Genomic DNA, 21,065 nt, shown 5'->3' on the forward strand with positions numbered 1-21,065 from the left:
GTGTGAGTGGGCGCCCTGTTTTATTTAAAGAACAGTCTGGTCTTCACAACACATGTTTGGGGAAGTGTGTCATGGCGAGAACAGAGGAGATTTCTGAGGAGCTCAGAAAAAAAGCATCGTTGATGCTCATCAGGCTGGAAAAGGTTACAGAACCATCTCTACAGAGTTTGGACTCCACCAATCCACAGTCAGACAGACTGTGTACAAATGGAGGAAGTTCAAGACCATCGTTGCCCTCCCCAGGAGTGGTGGACCATCAAAGATCACTCCAAGAGCAAGGCGTGTAATAGTCGGCCAGGTCATGAAGGAACCCAGGGTAACATCTAAGCAGCTAAAGGCCTCTCTCACATTGGCTAATGGTAATGTTCATGAGTCCACCATCAGGAGAACACTGAACAACAATGGTGTGCATGGCAGGGCTGCAAGGAGAAAGCCACTGCTCTCCAAAAAGAACATTGCTGCCCGTCTGCAGTTTGCTGGAGATCAGGTGGACACGCCAGAAGGCTATTGGAAAAATGTTTGTGGCTTGATGAGACCAAAATAGGACTTTTTAGTTTAAATGAGAAGCGTTATGTTTGGAGAAAGGAAACCGCTGCATTCCAGCAGAAGAACCTCATCCCATCTGGGAAACATGGTGGTGGTAGCATCATGGTTTGGGCCTGTTTTGCTGCATCTGGGCCAGGACGGCTTGCCGTCATCGATGGAATAATGAATTCTGAATTATACCAGTGAGTTCTTAAGGAAAATGTCAGGACATCTGCCCGTGAACTGAATCTCAAGAGAACGTGGGTCATACAGCAAGACCACAACCCTACGCACACAAGTCGTTCTACCAAAGAATGGTTAAAGAAGAGTAAAGTTGATGTTTTGGAACGGCCAAGTCAAAGTCCTGACCTTAATCCAATGGAAATGTTGTGGCAGGACCTGAAACGAGCAGTTCATGTGAGGACACCCACCAACATCCCAGAGTTGAAGCTGTTCTGTACGGAGGAATGGGCTGAAATCCCTCCAAGCCGGACTGATCAACACTTACCAGAAACGTCTAGTTGCAGTTATTGCTGCACAAGGGGGGGGGGGGGGTCACACCAGATACTGAAAGCAAAGGTTCACATACTTTTGCTACTCCCAGACATGTAATATTGGATCATTGTTCTCAATAAATAAATGACCAAGTGTAATATTTTTGTCTCATTGGTTTAATTGGGTTCTCTTTATCTACTTTTAGGACTTGTGTGAAAATCTGATGTTATTTTAGGTCATATTTATGCAGAAATATAGACAATTCTCAAGGGTTCACAAACTTTCAAGCACCACTGTATATACACGTACATACATACACACACATACATATAGACATATAGACATAGTATATATTATAGCATCCAGACCCCCCCTCATTCACACACACTCAGAACCCCCCCCCCAAACACACACACTCACACTCAGAAACCCACACATCCACACACACATAAACACACCCATCCACACACACCACTGGCGTAAATACAGGTGGTGCAGCCGGTGCAGTGGCACCAGGGCCCGTCGCTAGGGGGGGGGGGGCATCACTATTTCTGCATGTATTGTCCTAGTCCAATGTTACGTGTCTGTTCTGAGCATGTGACGATAGCGTTTAACACGTGCAATATCATTTACCTATCTAGCCTACCTAAGTAACGTTAGAAACATAAAAGCAAGCCAGCAAGCGTGAGTTACACACATAAAAGTGGATGTAAAAAGAGGAAGAAGAGGAAAGCTGCAGTGTGTGCTGCATGTGTGCCAAACCCTGCAACCTAGCAGGTTTTGAGTGTGACGTGTGCTCCCCTGTTACTGCTGAATGACGAGGCTATCGGCTATATTACAGCCTAGCTGCTTCGTTGACGTGTTTCATCGCCTTGTCGACTGGTGTGATTTAGAGACCGTCTGTTCAGGTTTCCCAACTCTGTCCGTGGTGCGTCCGCTCGCCGCGGTTCTGAAGTGGAGCCAATCTTTGACGTACTGACCTTTACAATAACTCATCTGTGTCAACCTTGTCTGTTACTTTGGTATTTCTATTTTATTTGTTATATTTTATGCTGTGTAGCACTTTGTGATTGTATATCTGTGAAAGGTGCTATACAAATAAATGACTAAAATTACTTACTAAACCCACCTATGGTGGTGGTGGTGTGTGTGTGTGTGTGTGAGCCAGTGAGAGAGAGACCGGGGGGGGGGGGTCTACGAGGGTTGCTTGCACCAGGGCCCATAATAAATATGTTACGCCAGTGACACACACACACACACACACACACACACTACCTTGCTTTCAAAAGCAAACATGCATATATAAAGTGTGTGTGTGTGTATATATATATATACACACACACACGTATATATACACACATACTATAAATATAGACATATATATACTTTATTACGTCCAGATCACCCCCCCCACACACACACACACTTCACCAACACACTTTCACACAGTTGTGCTGTTTTTCCTGTGCAAATTTAGTTAAGGAATTAAAAGCATTTGTCTTTGTGTAAAGCCTCATAGGAAAATGACAATCAATCAAATCAAGCTCTACACCAAACATTAAGCTGTTTGGTTACTGGTCAGAATTCTCACATTTGCACATTACATTTTCTAGAGTGTAGTTTACTGTGTTGTCATCCATTAACCTTTTGTCTGACTTTTTAGTATTTTACATTACATTACAGTCATTTAGCCGACGCTTTTATCCAAAGCGACTCACAATAAGTGCATCATTTAACGTAGGAAATCAGCAGAACTACTAGTCATCAGAGGTCATAAGTGCATCTAAACAAGCATCTAAGAGCAAAACTAGTGCTAAAGTAAAAGCGCAAGAAAGAGATTTGTTTTAAATGAGTGAATACAATAAGTGCTAAGAGCAAGTAACAGGGTAGTAGTTCTTAAAGAGGTGAGTTTTCAACCTGCGCCGAAAGACGGGCAGCGACTCCGCTGTCCTGACATCAGTGGGGAGTTCATTCCACCACTGTGGGGCCAGAACAGAAAACAGCCGTGACCAGGTCGATCGGCAGCAACGGTCTCTGAGCGACGGGGCAACCAGGTGTCCCGAGGCAGTAGAGCGAAGTGGTCGGGCGGGGGTGTAGGGCTTGACCATGGCCTGGAGATAGGAAGGAGCTGTTCCTTTCACTGCCCTGTAGGCTAGCACCAGAGTCTTAAACTGGATGCGAGCAGCTACTGGGAGCCAGTGTAGGGACATGAGAAGGGGAGTTGTGTGGGAGAACCTAGGGCGGTTGAACACCAGACGAGCTGCAGCTTTCTGAACAAGCTCCAGAGGTCTGATGGCCGACGCCGGGGCGCCAGCAAGGAGGGAGTTGCCGTAGTTAAGTCAGGAGATGACCAGAGCCTGGATGAGCACCTGTGCCATCTCGTCGGTGAGGAATGGATGAATCCTCCTGATGTTATAGAGGAGAAATCTGCAGGAGCGAGCAACTGATGCAACGTTTGCAGCAAACGACAGTAAGTCGTCCAGGATCATACCCAGATTCCTCGCAGTCCGAGTTGGTGTCACCACGGTGTTGTTCATGGTGATGGCCAGGTCTAAGTGTGGGCAACCTCTCCCTGGGAGAAACATCAGCTCTGTCTTATCCAGATTGAGCTTCAGGTGGTGTGTCGCCATCCACTCTAGATGTCAGTCCAGCATGCTGCAATGTGTGTCTCTACTTGTGTGTCAGAGGGAGGAAAGGACAAGATCAGCTGGGTGTCATCGGCATAACAATGGTAAGAGAAGTCATGCGAGTGAATAACAGAACCCAGGGATGTCGTGTACAGGGAGAAAAGGAGAGGACCCAGAACCGAACCCTGTGGAATGCCTGTAGTCAGTCTGTGAGGCTCCGACACAGATCCCCTCCATGTCACCTGGTAGGAGTGACCCGTCAGGTAGGATGCAAACATTGAGAATGCAGAGCCTGTGACACCCAGCCCCTCGAGGGTAGAGAGGAGGATCTGGTGGTTCACTGTGTTGAACGCAGCTGACAGGTCCAGGAGTATCAGGACAGAGGAGAGAGAGTTTGCTCTCGCAAAGTGCAGTGATTCTGTCACTGCAAGGAGGGCCGTCTCTGTCGAGTGACCCACCCTGAACCCAGACTGGTTGGGTCCAGGAGGTTGTTCTGGTAGAGGTACAAAGAAAGTTGGTTAAAGACAGCACGTTCCAAAGTTTTGGATAGAAAGGGTAGAAGGGAAACTGGTCTGTAGTTTTTGACTTCAGAGGGGTTAAGTGATGGTTTCTTGAGAAGGGGTGTGACTCTAGCAGTCTTGAAGGCAGATGGAAAGCATCCTGCCGGGAGGGAGGTGTTGATGAGGTGGGTTAGAAAGGGAAGGAGTTCAGGTGCTATAGACTGAAGAAGAGGGGAAGGGACTGGGTCAAGGGAGCATGTGGTGGGGCGACTAGATGTGATGAGGTTTAGAACCTCATCAGGGGAGAGGGGAGTGAGGTGGGATAGGGTGGGATGTGAAGAGGTGAGGGAGGGTGCAGAGGGTGGGATAGTGCAAGCAGCACTAACTGGGTGGTGAGAAAAGGAGGATCTGATGTTGTTTACCTTCTTGTCAAAGAAGTTAGCGAAGTCATCATGGAGAAGGGAGGAAGTAGGAGGAGGAGGTGGGGGTTGAAGAAGTGTAGGGAAGGTTTCAAAGAGTTTCTTAGGATTAGAGGCAGAGGATAGGATTTTAGAGCGATAGAAGGCAGCCTTAGCAGCAGAAAGGGAGGAGGAGAGAGTGGAAAGAAGAGATTGGAAGTTGAGAAGGTCCTCTGGGAGTTTCCCTTTTCTCCATTTGCGCTCTGCCGCTCTTAGGCTCCATCTGTCAGTACGTACTGAGTCAAACAGCCAAGGGGCAGGTGGAGTTGGGTGTGCAGACCTGGAGGTGACGGGACAGAGATTGTCCAGAGAAGAGGAGAGGGTAGAGAGAAGAATATCAATAGCAGTGTCAGGGGGTAGGAGAGAGAAAGATTCAGGTGTAGGGAGGATAGAGGTAACACAGGAAGAAAGATCAGTGGCGGAGAGAGAGTGGAGGTGTCTACGGGTGGAAACCATGTGGGTAAGGGGAGGGGCTGAGGGGGGTGAAGAGAGGGAGAGAAAGTAGGACATGAAATAGTGGTCAGAGAGCTGGAGGGGAATAACAGAGAGATTGGAAATAGGACAGTGTCTAGTAAAGATAAGGTCCAGCTGGTTGCCGGCCTTGTGGATAGGAGGAGAGCGTGAGAGGTGAAAATCAAAGGAGGAGAGGAGAGAGAGAAGAGGATCTAGCTTGTCAGTGTGGATGTTGAAGTCACCAAGAAGGATAAGTGAAGAGTCATCAATAGGGAAGTGTGAGACAAGTGTGTCAAACTCTTCCAGGAACTCACCAAGGGGGCCTGGTGGGCAGTACACAACCACAATGGTGAGTTTGACTGGATAAGAGATAGTAACAGCATGAAATCAAAAGAGGGCGGAGAAAATTATGGAATGGAAACAAGAGAGTATTTCCATATCAGGGAGATTAGGAGGCCAGTACCACCACCTCGCCTCCCAGCTCTGGGAATGTGAGAAAAAGAATAGACATCAGACAGAGCTGCAGGTGTAGTGTTTTCTGGCTTGATCCAGGTCTCAGTTAGAGCAAGAAAGTTGAGGGAGAGCAAGGATGTGTAGCCTGAGATAAACTCAGCTTTTGGCATCGCAGACTGGCAATTCCAGAGCCCCCCCGTCACCACTTGCTCAACGTGAGTGGAGAGAGTGGGATGGATGAGATTGGTAGGGTTGCAGCGCCTAGGAGTAGACCCAACGTCTATGCCAGCCCTGGGAAGAGGAAAGGAGAGGAATGCAAAGGAAACACATAGTCTGTACTTGCTACACAAAATACAGATGACTGACCGGATCTAAAAAGAGCAGTCTTTAACGAAGTCTTGGCTTGAAAAAGTGTCACTTGCCTTCGTTCACCTAGACCTGTTTGCCCTCAGCTTGTTTGCCTGACACTTGAAAGCTGACGCTTCCAAGTAACAGCAGTGATTTACAGAATACTGATTGCTAATTGTCTGCCTGGAGTGCGGGCCAAACCCTGACCACTTAACACCCAATTGGCCAAAGAGGTACACTGAAAATAGGCCTATTGCCCAGAAATTGGTCACTTATGTAAAACTCTTATCAAACCTCACACAATTTTTATTTATTATTTATTTATTTATCTATTATTTTTTGTTATTTATCTACTTATTATTATTATTGTTATTGTTGTTATTTTTTATTTTTCATTTTTTTCATTATACATTTCAAGCCGTCAGTCCAGCCAGGCCAATATCTCTCCATATGGAAGAGTCAGATATAAAAACTTGAACATGTTGCTGTGCTCAGTCTGGTCCTAACTAAAGGGCTTTACTTCCTCCCCTTGTTTGTGTTCACAATTAGGAAAACACATTTCATTTAGTGTCAACAACTGTGGACTGTGATTATATCAGTCTTGATGAAAAAAGTAATTTCCTTATCGTCTAGGCACTATTTGAGCCTTCTAAGTAACAGCATGGCAGAAATCGGTAGTTCCCGAAGGACCGCATGGTGAGGTGTTCTAAGCTTCTGAAAGACAGCATGGTGAGGTGTTCTAAGCTTCTGAAAGACAGCATGGTGAGGTGTTCTAAGCTCCTGATGGACAGAATGGTGAGGTGTCTTAAGGTGCAACCATTACTGCTAAACACTTGCAAGGCTTTTAATTAAGACCTTTCTCTGAATCACCATGTATGCAAACGAACAAAAAATAAACATAAATAGTAGAAAGTACTCCCCCCCGCCCCCCTTTTTCTCCCCAATTGGGTCTGGCCTAATACCCCACTCATCCAAGCCGTCCCGGCTGTTCCACCCCTGCTGCTGATCCATGGAGGGCTGCTGAATACCACATGTCTCCTCTGATACATGTGGAGTTGCCAGCTGCTTCTTTGCACCTGACAGTGAGAAGTTTCACCAGGGGGACGTAGCGTGTGAGAGGATCACGCTATTCCCCCCCAGTTCCCCGGCCAGGTGCCCTGACCGACCAGAGGAGGCGCTAGTGCAGCGACCAGGACACATACCCACATCCGGCTCCCCACCCGCAGACACGACCAATTGTGTCTGTAGGGACGCCTGACCAAGCCGGAGGTAACACGGGGATTCGTATCAGCGATCCCCATCTTGGTAGGCAACGAGGACCGCCACACTACCCGGATGCCCAGTAGCACATACTTCTGAGATTTCCAACCACCACACAAGTTTGCATGACTCTCCATCCCTGAACTGACAGTATGTAGGTTTGTGTTGGGCTCACCCTCGGTGTGAAAGGTTTAGGACCTCGGTCCTGGGTGCAGCACAGCACCTTTCCCAGGCATGAAATGATACTTTCCCGGACTGATGTTGGTATGACAAGAACTCACTGAAACCCAGCAGCCACATGCTCCACATGTTGTGCTTGGTGTATGTTCACTACTCAGCCAATGGAAACACACATTGGGGACGATAGAGACGATTACTCTGTATTTCACTGTATCGTGATGTATTGCGTTATATTCTCAACGTCTTCCATGTCCAACTTCCATGTCTCATTCTCATGAGTGTGTGTGTTGTTTTGGTAGGACAGGACATTTGGTTCTGGGGAAGGCACTGGACCGGGAGGCCCTGGACCATTACACCCTGGTGGTCACAGCTTCAGACGGACATCCAGACGGGGTAGGAGACCCTTCCTTATTTACTGTTTATTCTTCTGCTTCTCAAGTCACAGTTTGATTCTTATGGTACGTAGTGAATATATTCAATATAATACACTCCATTTACGAAACGACTTTGAGAAGCAATGCGACTATAATCACAATCATAATTATTACCAAATGATTCAAGAACATACAAGGAATATGACTTGGTATGTTGGTGCATGAGGGAAAAGTTAACAGCAAACAGTAAAGCAAAAAAAGTCAAAAGAATAATAAGATTTTAAAAAATATATATGTAATTATACACACACACACACACACACGTAAAATAAAAACAAATAAGAGTAGTTGCAATCAGGTGCAATAATGGGGAAACACTGGGAAGATGGCAAGTACTCTATTTACAAAATATTAAATGAGAATTTAAATGATTCAGTATTAAATGCCATATTCAATGTAGTATTCAATGCAGTATTCAAAATATGCTCAGGAGCACTTAACACTTCTGTCCTTTGGATATCATTTTCTTGGGACAGCTAACACTTGGGGGCGGCACGGTGGCGCGGTGGTTAGCACGGTAGCCTCACAGCAAGAAGGTCCTGGGTTTGAGCCCTGGGGTAGTCCAACCTGGGTGGATGGATGGATGGATGACGGATGGATGGATGGATGTTTAATAAGGAGGTATTTACAGAAGGAGAGGTTGTTGTAGAATAAGAGTTATTCACAGGGCAGTGCAGCTTTATGCAAAGTGGTCCATGTGCAGAGGGCACAGCAGGGCAAGGGGCTACAGGGAGAGAAAGGGTGTTTGGGGGCTTACCCATCGATACCTCTCTGGCCTACCATGCCCTGTGTACATGCACACACAGCAGCATGTATCACCGTGTGTACATGTACACACAGCAGCACGTATCACAGTGTGTACATGCACACACAGCAGCATGTATCACAGTGTGTACATGCACACACCGCAGCATGTATCACAGTGTGTACATGCACACACAGCAGCATGTATCACAGTGTGTACATGTACACACAGCAGCACGTATCACAGTGTGTACATGCCCACACCGCAGCATGTATCACAGTGTGTACATGCACACACAGCAGCATGTATCACAGTGTGTACATGCACACACAGCAGCATGTATAACAGTGTGTACATGCACACACAACATGTATCACAGTGTGTACATGCACACACCGCAGCATGTATCACAGTGTGTACATGCACACACAGCAGCACGTATCACAGTGTGTACATGCACACACAACAGCATGTATCACAGTGTGTACATGCACACACAGCAGCACATATCACAGTGTGTACATGCACACACAGCAGCACGTATCATAGTCTGTACATGCACACACAGCAGCATGTATCACAGTGTGTTATAAACACCACATGATAATTGTTGAAGTGGTTGAAACGGGAATCAGCTCTGGTGGTTCTATAGTAGTGATTCTATAGTAGTGGTTCTATAGTAGTGGTTCTACAGTAGTGCCTATATAATAGTGGTTCTACAGTAGTAGCTATGTAGTAGTGCTTCTATAGTAGTGGTTATATAGTAGTGGTTCTATAGTAGTGGTTCTATAGTAGTAGCTATGTAGTAGTGGTTCTATAGTAGTGGTTCTATAGAAGTGGTTATATAGTAGTGGTTCTATAGTAGTGGTTCTATAGTAGTGGTTCTATAGTAGTGGTTCTATAGTAGTGGCTCTATAGTAGTGGTTATATAGTAGTGGTTCTATAGTAGTGGTTATATAGTAGTGGTTATATAATAGTGGCTATATAGTCGTGGTTCTATAGTAGTGGTTATATAGTAGTGGTTATATAATAGTGGCTATATAGTCGTGGTTCTATAGTAGTGGTTATATAGTAGTGGTTCTATAGTAGTGGTTATATAGTGGTGGTTATATAATAGTGGTTATATAGTAGTGGTTATATAATAGTGACTATATAGTCGTGGTTCTATAGTAATGCTTATATAGTAGTGGCTATATAGTAGTGGTTCTATAGTAGTGGTTCTATAGTAGTGGTTATATAGTAGTGGTTCTATAGTAGTGGTTCTATAGTAGTGGTTCTATAGTAGTGGCTCTATAGTAGTGGTTATATAGTAGTGGTTCTATAGTAGTGGTTATATAGTAGTGGTTATATAGTAGTGGCTATATAGTCGTGGTTCTATAGTAGTGGTTCTATAGTAGTGGTTCTATAGTAGTGGTTATAAAGTAGTGGTTCTATATTAGTGGTTATATAGTAGTGGTTATATAGTAGTGGTTCTATAGTAGTGGTTCTATAGTAGTGGTGCTATAGTAGTGGTTATATAGTAGTGGCTATATAGTAGTGGCTCTATAGTAGTGGCTCTATAGTAGTGGCTCTATAGTAGTGGTTATATAGTAGTGGTTCTATAGTAGTGGTTATATAGTAGTGGTTATATAATAGTGACTATATAGTCGTGGTTCTATAGTAGTGGTTCTATAGTAGTGGCTATATAGTAGTGGTTCTATAGTAGCAGAACATCACTGATACATGAAAGATATTGTAAACAACCTGGAATTAAGTGTTTGCCAAATACAGGAATAACGCTAGAATGACCAAGGCTGTCATTTTGACTGTTTGAATTTTCAAATTTAACATCCATCCATCCATCCATGCATCCATCTATCCATCCATTAGTGGAACCGCTTATCCTGCTCTCAGGGCCGCGGGGATGCTGGAGCCTATCCCAGCAGTCATTGGGCGGCAGGCGGGGAGACACCCTGGACAGGCTGCCAGGCCATCACAGGGCCCGCACACACACACACACACACACACACACACACACACACACACACACACACACACACACACACACACACACACACACACACACACACACACACACACACAGATCAGCAATATGTGTTTTCTGTTTTGTTTTTCAGGTAGTATTTTCACTTTTTCAATTCTGCTATTCAAGTGCGACCATGTCTCTCTAAAGTTTAAACTGTTTAAAAATAGTATTATAGTTGTTAAAATGTTAATTTTGGTGTTAGTTTCCTAACAGACATACTAACATATGCAATGCATTAATATCTCAACTGGCGGTGTTGGGGAGTAACGGAATACATGTAACGGCGTTACGTATTTAGAATACAAAATATGAGTGACTGTATTCAAATACAGTTACATTCTTGAAATAAATGGATTACTTAATTTTTTTTTCCTTTGGTGCCGTTCTTATTTTAAGAGGATTGCGACACAAAATGCAGTGAAAGTGACACCTAAATGTTATTTCCACAGTAAAACAGGATGCTGTAGTTTCATCTTTGTTGAAGGTTTTTCATTCTAACAGCTATGGAAATAAAGAAAAGGACATGGAAAAGTTCCCTTCTTTCTTTCTTTTTTTTACCAGATAAAAAAAATCCTAGATCTTTTGTGTTTACATACTCTTTGTTAGTATATATATTTAAGGTGACTCAAATGCATTCAGCCAGCTGATACAATAGAAGAAACAGAATAGTGTACTCAAGTAGTATTGTGTGAATGCTACATATACCGTTACAGAAAATGTAAGAAAATATTAAAGTAATCCAAAGTATTTAGAATACGTTACTCACATTGAGTAATCTAACGGACTACGTTGCAAATTACATTTCATGACATGTACTCTGTAATCTGTAGCAGAATACATTTTAAAAGTAACCCTCCCAACACTGTCAACTGGGTATTTATCGTGACAGAATATAGAGTTTATAAACCGGCTGTCATTTAGACCGCCCATGGTCGTTCTCGGTAGGAGTGAAATCCCTGCCGTTCTAGTGATAGAGGTCATGGAGACTGGATTTGGACATACGGATGTATTAATTTTGTAAATCACTAATTTATCAGGTTCTTCTTTCAACCTGTGATTTTACCAGGCATTTTTGCTCTGGTCTTTTTCTCTTTTTTTGGCTTTTCCCCCTTTTCCCCCCTATTGTATCCGGCCAATCACCCCACTCTTCCGAGCCGTCCCGGTCGCTGATCCCACCCCCTCTGCCGATCCAGGGAAGGCTGCAGACAACCCATGCCTCCTCCGATACATGTGGAGTCGCCAGCCGCTTCTTTTCACCTGACAGTGAGGAGTTCCACCAGGGGGTCGTAGCGCGTGGGAGGATCACGCCATTCCCCCCAGTTCCCCCTCCCCCCCCTGAATAGGTGCCCTGACCAACCAGAGGAGGCACTAGTGCAGCGACCAGGACACATACCCACATCCGGCTTCCCACCCACAATTGTGTCTGTAGGGACGCCCGACCAAGCCGGAGGTAACACAGGGATTCGAACCAGCGATCCCCGTGTTGGTAGGCAACGGAATCGACCGCCATGCTACCAGGACCCCCTCTCTGGTCTCTTTTATTATAAAAGCACACAGGTGAAACAGCCACGTGGTGGGTAACCCAGTTCCCAGCAGGCCCGTCTTCCTGGCCAGCAGACAGATGGGCTCTTCAGCTGAAGCGACACCGGGAGCAGCACAGCCGTCCTGCACCGCTGCTTCCATTCACTTTGAATTAGAGGCAGCTAGCTGCTTGTGCAGGGCATGAGGGTATTCCTGCTGGCCTTGGACAGGGTTGATGGTGCAGTGGCAAAAGTTGAAATCTGTGAACTTTGACCCCGACCGCGCAAGCAACTTGCGAAACGGCAACCCATCAGATTTCAGAGGAAAGCTGCAAAAATTCCACCCCGTGACAAATTGGCAGTAGCTTAACTCCAGCTACTGCGTCATTTTGAAAAATGCTAAAAAATTGGGCAATGGGCTGAGAGGGCGGGCGGGGATACCTGTGACCAACTTTAAATTAAGAAATGCGAGTTCGGTAGAAAGTATTAGAGGCACAAGGTTAGCAAGTGAACCCCTGTGAAGGATGAGTCTCGATCAGCATATATCTGAAAATGAGCGCCATTTCACAGACTCACACTGAAGGGTGGGGTTGGGGTTGGAGCTGGGGAAGGTGGGTCAGCCTGTAGTGATATAACGCCATGTATATCCACTGGAACTACACTAGGTGTTATGTACTACCCGGACTGTTATTATGGTTACACCACTACCATGTATGGTTATTACGTCTGCCTACTGAGCCACGATTAAACCTGAGTTCTATAACCCGGTGTGGTCACTGATCCTCGACCAATACTACCCCAAGTATTACTTCATGGTGGCAGCGGTAAAGTACTCTCTATGAAGAATGAAGATAGGCTGATAAAATTGTCCGTGGATAATTTCTGTCATCAGTCAAGCAAGAGTGCGCCGGAGCTGAGCTAGCCGCAAAGCTAACTAGCTAGCTAGCAACAGGAGACGTCATGGCGTCGCATCTACCAATTCTCGACCAATACTACCCCAAGTATTACTTCATGGTGGCAGCGGTAAAGTACTCTCTATGAAGAATGAAGATAGACTGATGAAATTGTCCGTGGATAATTTCTGTCATCATTCAAGCAAGAGTGCGCCGGAGCTGAGCTAGCCGCAAAGCTAACTAGCTAGCTAGCAACAGGAGACGTCATGGCGTCGCATCTACCAATTCTCGACCAATACTACCCCAAGTATTACTTCACGGCCCACCTCTGGTCAGAAGGCGTTGATATTATTTTATGCTTGGGTAACTGTTTAGCACCTAAGGGGTCTGGGTAGCGTGGCGGTCTATTCTGTTGCCTACCAACACGGGGCTCGCCGGTTCGAATCCCCGTGTTACCTCCAGTGTGGTTGGGCATCCCTACAGGCACAACATCTGGTTTCAACATCTGTATAGAGATGCAGTGGGTGTTCCAGAGACTCCAGTGTGAAACTTCCACCCTGGTTTTGGGATATTGATAAAGGTTAGGATGTGGTTAAGACTAGGGGGTAAGGTGAGGTAGTTGTCAGGCTTCTCATGCAGAGAGGAAGGAGTCGCGCCGCAGATCACAGAGACACTGCAGCGTAACGTCTGTATCAATATAGCGGCACTCTTGGGGTGTCCGGGTGGGCGTGGCGGTCTATTCTGTTGCCTACCAACACGGGGCTCGCCGGTTCGAATCCCTGCTTGGTCGGGCATTCCTAAAGACACGTCCCACCCGCAGACACGGGTGGGAAGCTGGATGTGGGTATGTGTCCTGGTCGCTGCACTAGGTCACCTCTGGTTGGTCGGGGTGCCTGTTCGGCTGGCGACTCCACGTGTATCGGAGGAGACATGTGGTAGTCTGCAGCCCTCCCTGGATCGGCAGATGGGGTGAAGCAGAGACCGGGGTGGCTCGGAAGAGTGGGGTAATTGTCCGGATACAGTTGGGGAGGAAAAGGGGGGAAATTCCAATAAAAAAAAAAGTTTAGCACCTGTTTACGTTCCCAGCAAAATGGATGAGCTGGTGACTGCAGCCGTTTCTACTTTTCCAGAACTGTACAATCCTCTGCTGATGTTCCGACACACAGACAAGAGAAGCGCTTGCTCGGTGAAGAGAACCGGAAATTGTCAGCAATTCTGATGTTCAAATTAACGAGATGGCCATAGACAGCAGATGGTAGCAGGCAGTTTCACCACTTCCTGTCTGGCTTCAGCCTCTTCAGGTTCTCTAGAGCAGTGTTTCTCAACCGGGGGTCCGCGGACCCCTAGTGGTCCGTGGTGTAATTGCAAGGGGTCCGTGAAAATAAAATATCTTTAAAAAAAAAGATCCTATGACATTTATAGAAATAGGATTATTTTACTCAAATGTGACTGAGACCTTTATCTACCTAAACTATAAAGGGTAACAGGACTTTTTTCTCTAATTACATCTGTTTCACAAGTGTAATTTATTGTATTTTAATAAGAGATCTCGCTCCCGTTTGCATTGTTAAAAGTTACTGCATAAAAATTCTGTTGTTACATATATCTGAAAGTTACTGAATACATATTCTGTTTTGTTACATATATCTGAAAGTTACTGAATACATATTCTGTGTTGTTACATATATCTGAAAGTTACTGAATACATATTCTGTTTTGTTACACATATCTGAAAGTTACTGCATAAGAATTCTGTTTTGTTAACTATATCTAAGTTACAACTGAAAGCTCTTATTTTTGCCCCAAAGAGTGAATAAATGCTATAATGCAATTTAAAATGCAGTTTCTACTGTTTCTATCAAATTGCAACCCCCCTCCACCTGATCTTGGGGGAGGGGTCCTCAGGGTAGATCAAAAACACGCAGGGGGGTCCAGGACCCCAAAAAGGTTGAGAACCACTGCTCTAGAGCCTCAACTCTATATCTACCTTATACATCTATACATTAGTACATTTACATTGTACTGACCCAGCCAGAAATCCAACTACGACAGAAGTGGCAGCGGCTCTGGTATGGTGCTCCCTGGGTGACCCATTTTCCTGACAAAAACTCGGGACAATCACGATAGTTCCGCTTTACAATGTGTTTATTTCATTTCAGAACCATTTCTAAAACCATATTTTTTTTCTTCTTTTGTCCTTTGTATATTTGTGCACTTGGCTACTCAGGCTTGGATTTAATGCAACTCACTCTGCTGAGGCCGTCATCAAAATCTAGTGTAGCACTAGCAGTTAGCAGAAAATGAGAGCATATCCACCACATCTTGACTTCTTTGCATAGGCTTCCTCTAAATTAAAATAAAACAAAACAACAGATTACCTGATAGAAAACTTTTAAAGCTTTCCCAGGACTGGCCGTGGAATCCGTATCATATGTCAAGCATGCTGTGTGTAATATTTTGGCTTTCCTGAGGCCTAATCCGACTTGTTGGTTTCATCAGAACGTGACCTCCAGCACGCACTGGGGCAGTTTGCAGCTGAGTGTGAAATGTCCTGTATGAGAGTCAGCACCTCCAAGTCTGAGGCCATGGTTCTGTACCGGAAAATGGTGGGTTGCTCCCCCCAGGTTGGGGATGAGTTGTTGCCTCAAGTGAAGGAGTTCAAATATCTCGGGGTCTTGTACACAAGTGAGGGTAGGATGGAGCGGGAGATTGACAGGTGGCTTGGTGCAGCATCAGCAGTAATGCGGATGTTGTACTGGACCGTTGTGGTGAAGAGGAGCTGAGCCGGAAGGCAAAGCTCTCAATTTACCAGTCAGTCTTCATTCCAACCCTCACCTATGGTCATGAGCTTTGGGTAGTGACCGAACGGGCGAGATTGTGGATGCAAGTGGCTGAAATGAGTTTCCTCCGTAGGGTGTCTGGGCTCAGCCTTAGAGATAGGGTGAGGAGCTCGGACATCCGGAGGGAGCTCAGAGTAGAGCCGCTGCTCCTTCACATCAAAAGGAGCCAGTTGAGGTGGTTCGGGTATCTGATCAGGATGCCTCCTGGGCGCCTTCCTTTGGAAGTTTTCCGGGCACGTCCAACTGGGGGGAGACCCCGGGGTAGACGCAGAACTCACTGGAAGGACTACGTTTCCAATCTGGCCTGGGAACGCCTTGGGATCCCCCAGGAGGAGCTGGAGTGCGTTGCTGGGAAGAGGGACATCTGGAGGGCCCTACTTAGCTTGCTGTCACCACGACCCGACCCCGGAGAAGTGGCTGATGATTATGATGAGATGAGATGAGAGATAACCCGACTTGTAAATATCAGCAAAGGTCGCTCGAAACAAAGTAAATGGCTCTCATCCTCCTCTCTCATGTAGATTTAGGCAGATTTATAAAGTTGAATCCGCTGCTTGATGCCCAGTGCCACAAAAGACTTGTCTTACATCCTGCAGACTACATGCAGACTACATGCAGACTATATGCAAACTATATGCAGACTACATGCAGACTACATGCAGGCTCTATGCAGACTACATGCAGACTATATGCAAACTATATGCAGACTGCATGCAGACTACATACTACATGCAGACTACATGCAGACTATATGCAGACTACATGCAGGCTATATGCAAACTTTATGCAGACTACATGCAGACTACGTGCAGACTATGTGCAAACTATATGCAGACTATGTGCAAACTACATACTACATGCAGACTACATGCAGACTACATACTACATGTAGACTACATGCAGACTACATGCAGACTACATACTACATGCAGACTACATGCAGGCTATATGCAGACTACATGTAGTCATCACATTGCAGCAGACTGACTGAGAGAATCTGAAAAATGGCAACTGGGAAACTTGCTGTATACATTCTAGTTGGATTAACTGACCTTGCTTGCTTTGGTTTGTTCTTACTCGGCTTGCTGAGTGAAAGAGGTCAGGTTTCAGGTGTAATTATACACAAGCCTGTGCCCACCTATGTTTTTGACGGCCGTGTCTGGAAAAAAAACTCGTGTCCTGTTTTATAACCCTCGTAAAGGCCTGCTTTATGTAGACTGACCTTTCTATACACTAATCATCCTTGTTCTTATTTTTATTATACTTATATCTCTTATATTGTAGATTCAGCGTTTTAGTATTTGGTCTTTTATGGTATTTTTACTGGTGAATGGTTTTGAAAACTGATATGTGAACAAAAAACGGTGAATCTATATCACGTCTTAATGTTGAGACTGGACGGCCTGTCTCTAGAGAACGTGCTTCTCTTTTCCCACCCTCACTTTCGTTTTCCATTCACCACTTTGGTCACGACTCCTTTACCTCTTCCTCTCTCCCTTTGTTTCTTCTGCTCTCATCTTCTTGCTCTTATCGCCACTGCTCTCGCCTTCTTTTCTCATCTTGCACTGATGAGCAATGCCGTGTTCAGACATCGTGCCCTCTTGAAGGAAAATGCCTGACAGAGGGAGTCATCTACCAGGCATCGGTGACAAGAGAAGACAGCTGCAAAGTGGACACTGATGTGGGATTAACAGAGGGCCTGGAGAACCTGATGATGTAATAAATTCCCAATAATGTAATAACCCCGATAATGTAATAAAAATCTGCTCTTGAGTCCATTGAAAATGCAATAAAACCTGATAATGTAATAACTTCCTGATAATGTAATAAAGTGCATTTCCCAATAATGTAATAAACGTTTTACCAATAATGTAATAACCCCGATAATGTAATAAAAATCTGCTCTTGAGTCCATTGAAAGTGCAATAAAACCGGATAATGTAATAAATTCCTGATAATGTAATACAGTGCATTTCCCAATAATGTAATAAACGTTTTACCAATAATGTAATAATGTGTTACATTAACGGGACGTTATTACATTATCAGGTTAGCCTTCATTTCCCTGGTCCTGATAATGTAATAATTCCCCAATATTGTAATAATTTAACAGCAGGCCACCCATAAATGGATTCAAATGGTGATACTGTTTAAGCAACGCAAGCTCGAGAGGTCTAGCGCCACCGACAGGTCAAAGTTGGACGTGCATGAATGCTCTACTCTTCCTCAAAGCTACCTCCAAGCTACTTCCACACGTTTTTTTTTCTCAGTTGGATCATTTTATTACATTATCAGGAAGTTATTACATTATCAGGTTTTATTGCTTTTTCAATGGCCTCAAGTGCATTTTTTATTACATTATCAGGAAGTTATTACATTATCAGGGTTATTACATTATCGGGGATTTATTACATTATCAGGGTTATTACATTATCAGGGTTATTACATTATCGGGGATTTATTACATTATCAGGGTTATTACATGATCAGGGTTATTACATTATCGGGGGGGGATTTATTACATTATCAGGGTTATTACATTATCGGGGTTATTACATTATCAGGGTTATTACATTATCGGGGATTATTACATTATTAGGTTCTACAGGGCCCTTTTGAAACGAGGTTTAACGCCCGTATGAGTAGCTTCAGAAATGAGCATGCAAAAAATGCAACACCCCTAAGCCGCCACATTTGGTCATTGGTAGACAAGAGTATCAGTTATGCCGTCTCATGGAAAATCCTCACAAAGAGCAATGCACATTCAGTTAGAGGTAAAAGATGTAACCCGTGCTTGGCAGAAAAGTATTTTAGTATTTGCAGACCTGATATGTCCACCTTGAATAATAGAAACGAATTGGCCACCAGCTGTAGACACCGGAAAACATATCTCCTTTGTAACTATAAGTAAAATGTCTTTATTATCGCCCCCAACCATTAGATGATATACATGTGGCATTTATTAGATGTTGTATTTTTATATTCTAACTGCCTGCCCTTCCAACTGTGCCCCATCACCACCCCCCCCACTATATAATTCACATAAATTACCTCGTTATATTCTAAATGTAGGCCATTTCAACAGTGCCCTGCCCCCTAAATGCTTTTCAAATCAAGCCCCAGTCCCTTAACCCATTGGTTGTAATGGTTTCTACCCCACCATCGGTTGTTGTGCATCATTACTACCCACCCTGTTAGTTGTTATAGTTTAAATGTTTCCTCATCTGATCGGTTGCTGTCCGACGAAATTAGGGGCACGATGCTGGCCAACGTAAACTGTATGATTCCTTGTTTAGCCACATTAGCAGCTGATGAGTGTGCGACGCACAAAACAGGCCTGAACTGCTCTGTAGTAAAAGTTATCACCCTGTCTCCCTGTCTCTCTCCTGCTCTCGCTGTCTCTCTCACTCTGTCTCTCGCTCGGTCTCACTCGCTCTGTCTGTCTCTCTCTCTCACTCCATCTCTCTCTCTCTCTCTTGCTCTCGCTGTCTCTCTCTCTCTGTCTCTCGCTCGGTCTCACTCGCTCGCTCGCTCTGTCTCTCTCTCTCACTCCATCTCTCTCTCTCTCTCTTGCTCTCGCTGTCTCTCTCACTCTGTCTCTCGCTCGGTCTCACTCGCTCGCTCGCTCTGTCTCTCTCTCTCTCACTCCATCTCTCTCTCTCTCTCTCTCTCTCTCTCTCTCTCTCTCTCTCTCTCTCTCTCTCTCTCTCTCTCTCTCTCTCTCTCTCTCTCTCTCTCTCTCTGTGTCTCTATCTTGGTCTGTCTCTCTCTGTCTCCCTCTCTCACTCTGTCTCCCTCTCTCACTCCATCCTCTCTCTCTCCCTCTGTCTCTGTCTCTGTCTCGCTGTCTCTCTCACTGTGTCTCTCTCTCGCTCTGTCTATCTCGCTGTCTCTCTTGCTCTCTCTCGATCTCTCACTCTCTCTCACTCTCTATCTCACTCTCTCTCCATGTCTCACTCTCTCACTCCATCCTCTTTCTCTCACTCTGTCTCTCTGTCTCCCTCTCTCACTCTGTCTCACTCTCTCACTCCATCCTCTTTCTCTCGCTCTGTCTCTCTGTCTCTCTATCTTGCTCTGTCTCCCTCTCTCAACCCATCCTCTTTCTCTCGCTCTGTCTCTCTGTCTCCCTCTCTCACTCTGTCTCACTCTCTCACTTCATCCTCTTTCTCTCGCTCTGTCTCTCTGTCTCTCTATCTTGCTCTGTCTCCCTCTCTCACTCCATCCTCTTTCTCTCGCTCTGTCTCTCTGTCTCTCTATCTTGCTCTGTCTCCCTCTCTCTCACTCTGTTTCTCTTTCTCTCACTCTGTCTCTGTCTCGCCGTCTCTCTCACTGTGTCTCTCTCTCACTCTGTATATATCGCTGTCTCTCTTGCTCTCTCTCGATCTCTCACTCTCTCACTCTCTATCTCACTCTCTCTCTCTCTCTGTTTCACTCTCTCACTCCATCCTCTTTCTCTCGCTCTGTCTCTCTGTCTCCCTCTCTCACTCCGTCCTCTTTCTCTCGCTCTGTCTCTCTGTCTCTCTATCTTGCTCTGTCTCCCTCTCTCACTCCACCCTCGTTCTCTCGCTCTGTCTCTCTGTCTCTCTATCTTGCTCTGTCTCCCTCTCTCTCACTCTGTTTCTCTTTCTCTCCCTCTGTCTCTATCTCGCTGTCTCTGTCACCGTGTCTCTCTCTCGCTCTGTCTATATCGCTGTCTCTCTCACTCTCTCTCTCTCTGTCTCACTCTTGCCGTGTGTTCCCTTTATTATAACTCAGGTCTTCTCTGTTCCCAAACTCATCTAGAGAATTAACCTACACCGAGGCCTGTAGTGAGGTGCTGATCACTTGAAAGTAGGACAAATGTGTTGCGGGCTCAGGCTACGTATGCATTACTCTTTTGTGATTTCTCCTGAATTGGGTGACGTTTTGCCTTATTTTGCCGGGTTTTTTTCCAGCTAAAACAGTAAAAGCTGAAACTTGAAGATTTACCTGCTTGACATTCTAGTCGAGCTAGAAAACAAAGAAGTATATGGCTTAAAGACAAAGAAACTAAGGGAAGGTGAAACAAAGAGAGGCGGGTGGGGAGAGGACGGAGAGAGAGAGAGAGGAGATCGGATAGTAAAGAGAAGGACAAGAGAAATGAAAAAGGAAATAGGGAGAGAAAGAGGAGGGAAGGGAGAATTGGGCTATAGTGACTTTATACAGGCCCATTAATCAGCATCACTCTAAATGCCTTGGGTTGTCGTCGCTCTCGCTCGCGCGTGCGCACACACACACACATACACACACACACACACGTGTCCTCCATTACTAAATGTCCCATTTTGAG

At 45.2% G+C, this 21,065-nt stretch overlaps 1 protein-coding gene across 1 annotated transcript in view; it reads left to right on the top strand.

Moving 5' to 3' along the window:
- Positions 1-21,065, top strand: part of LOC130127199 (protocadherin-15-like) — a 409,304-nt gene that overhangs the window by 234,221 nt on the left and 154,018 nt on the right. Inside the window, 1 exon segment of the mRNA XM_056296769.1 lies at positions 7,599-7,692. Within this exon segment, the coding sequence (XP_056152744.1) occupies positions 7,599-7,692 (94 nt within the window).

The sequence above is a fragment of the Lampris incognitus genome, chromosome 17 (genome assembly GCF_029633865.1).
Source record: "Lampris incognitus isolate fLamInc1 chromosome 17, fLamInc1.hap2, whole genome shotgun sequence".
Taxonomy (NCBI): Eukaryota; Metazoa; Chordata; class Actinopteri; order Lampriformes; family Lampridae; genus Lampris; species Lampris incognitus.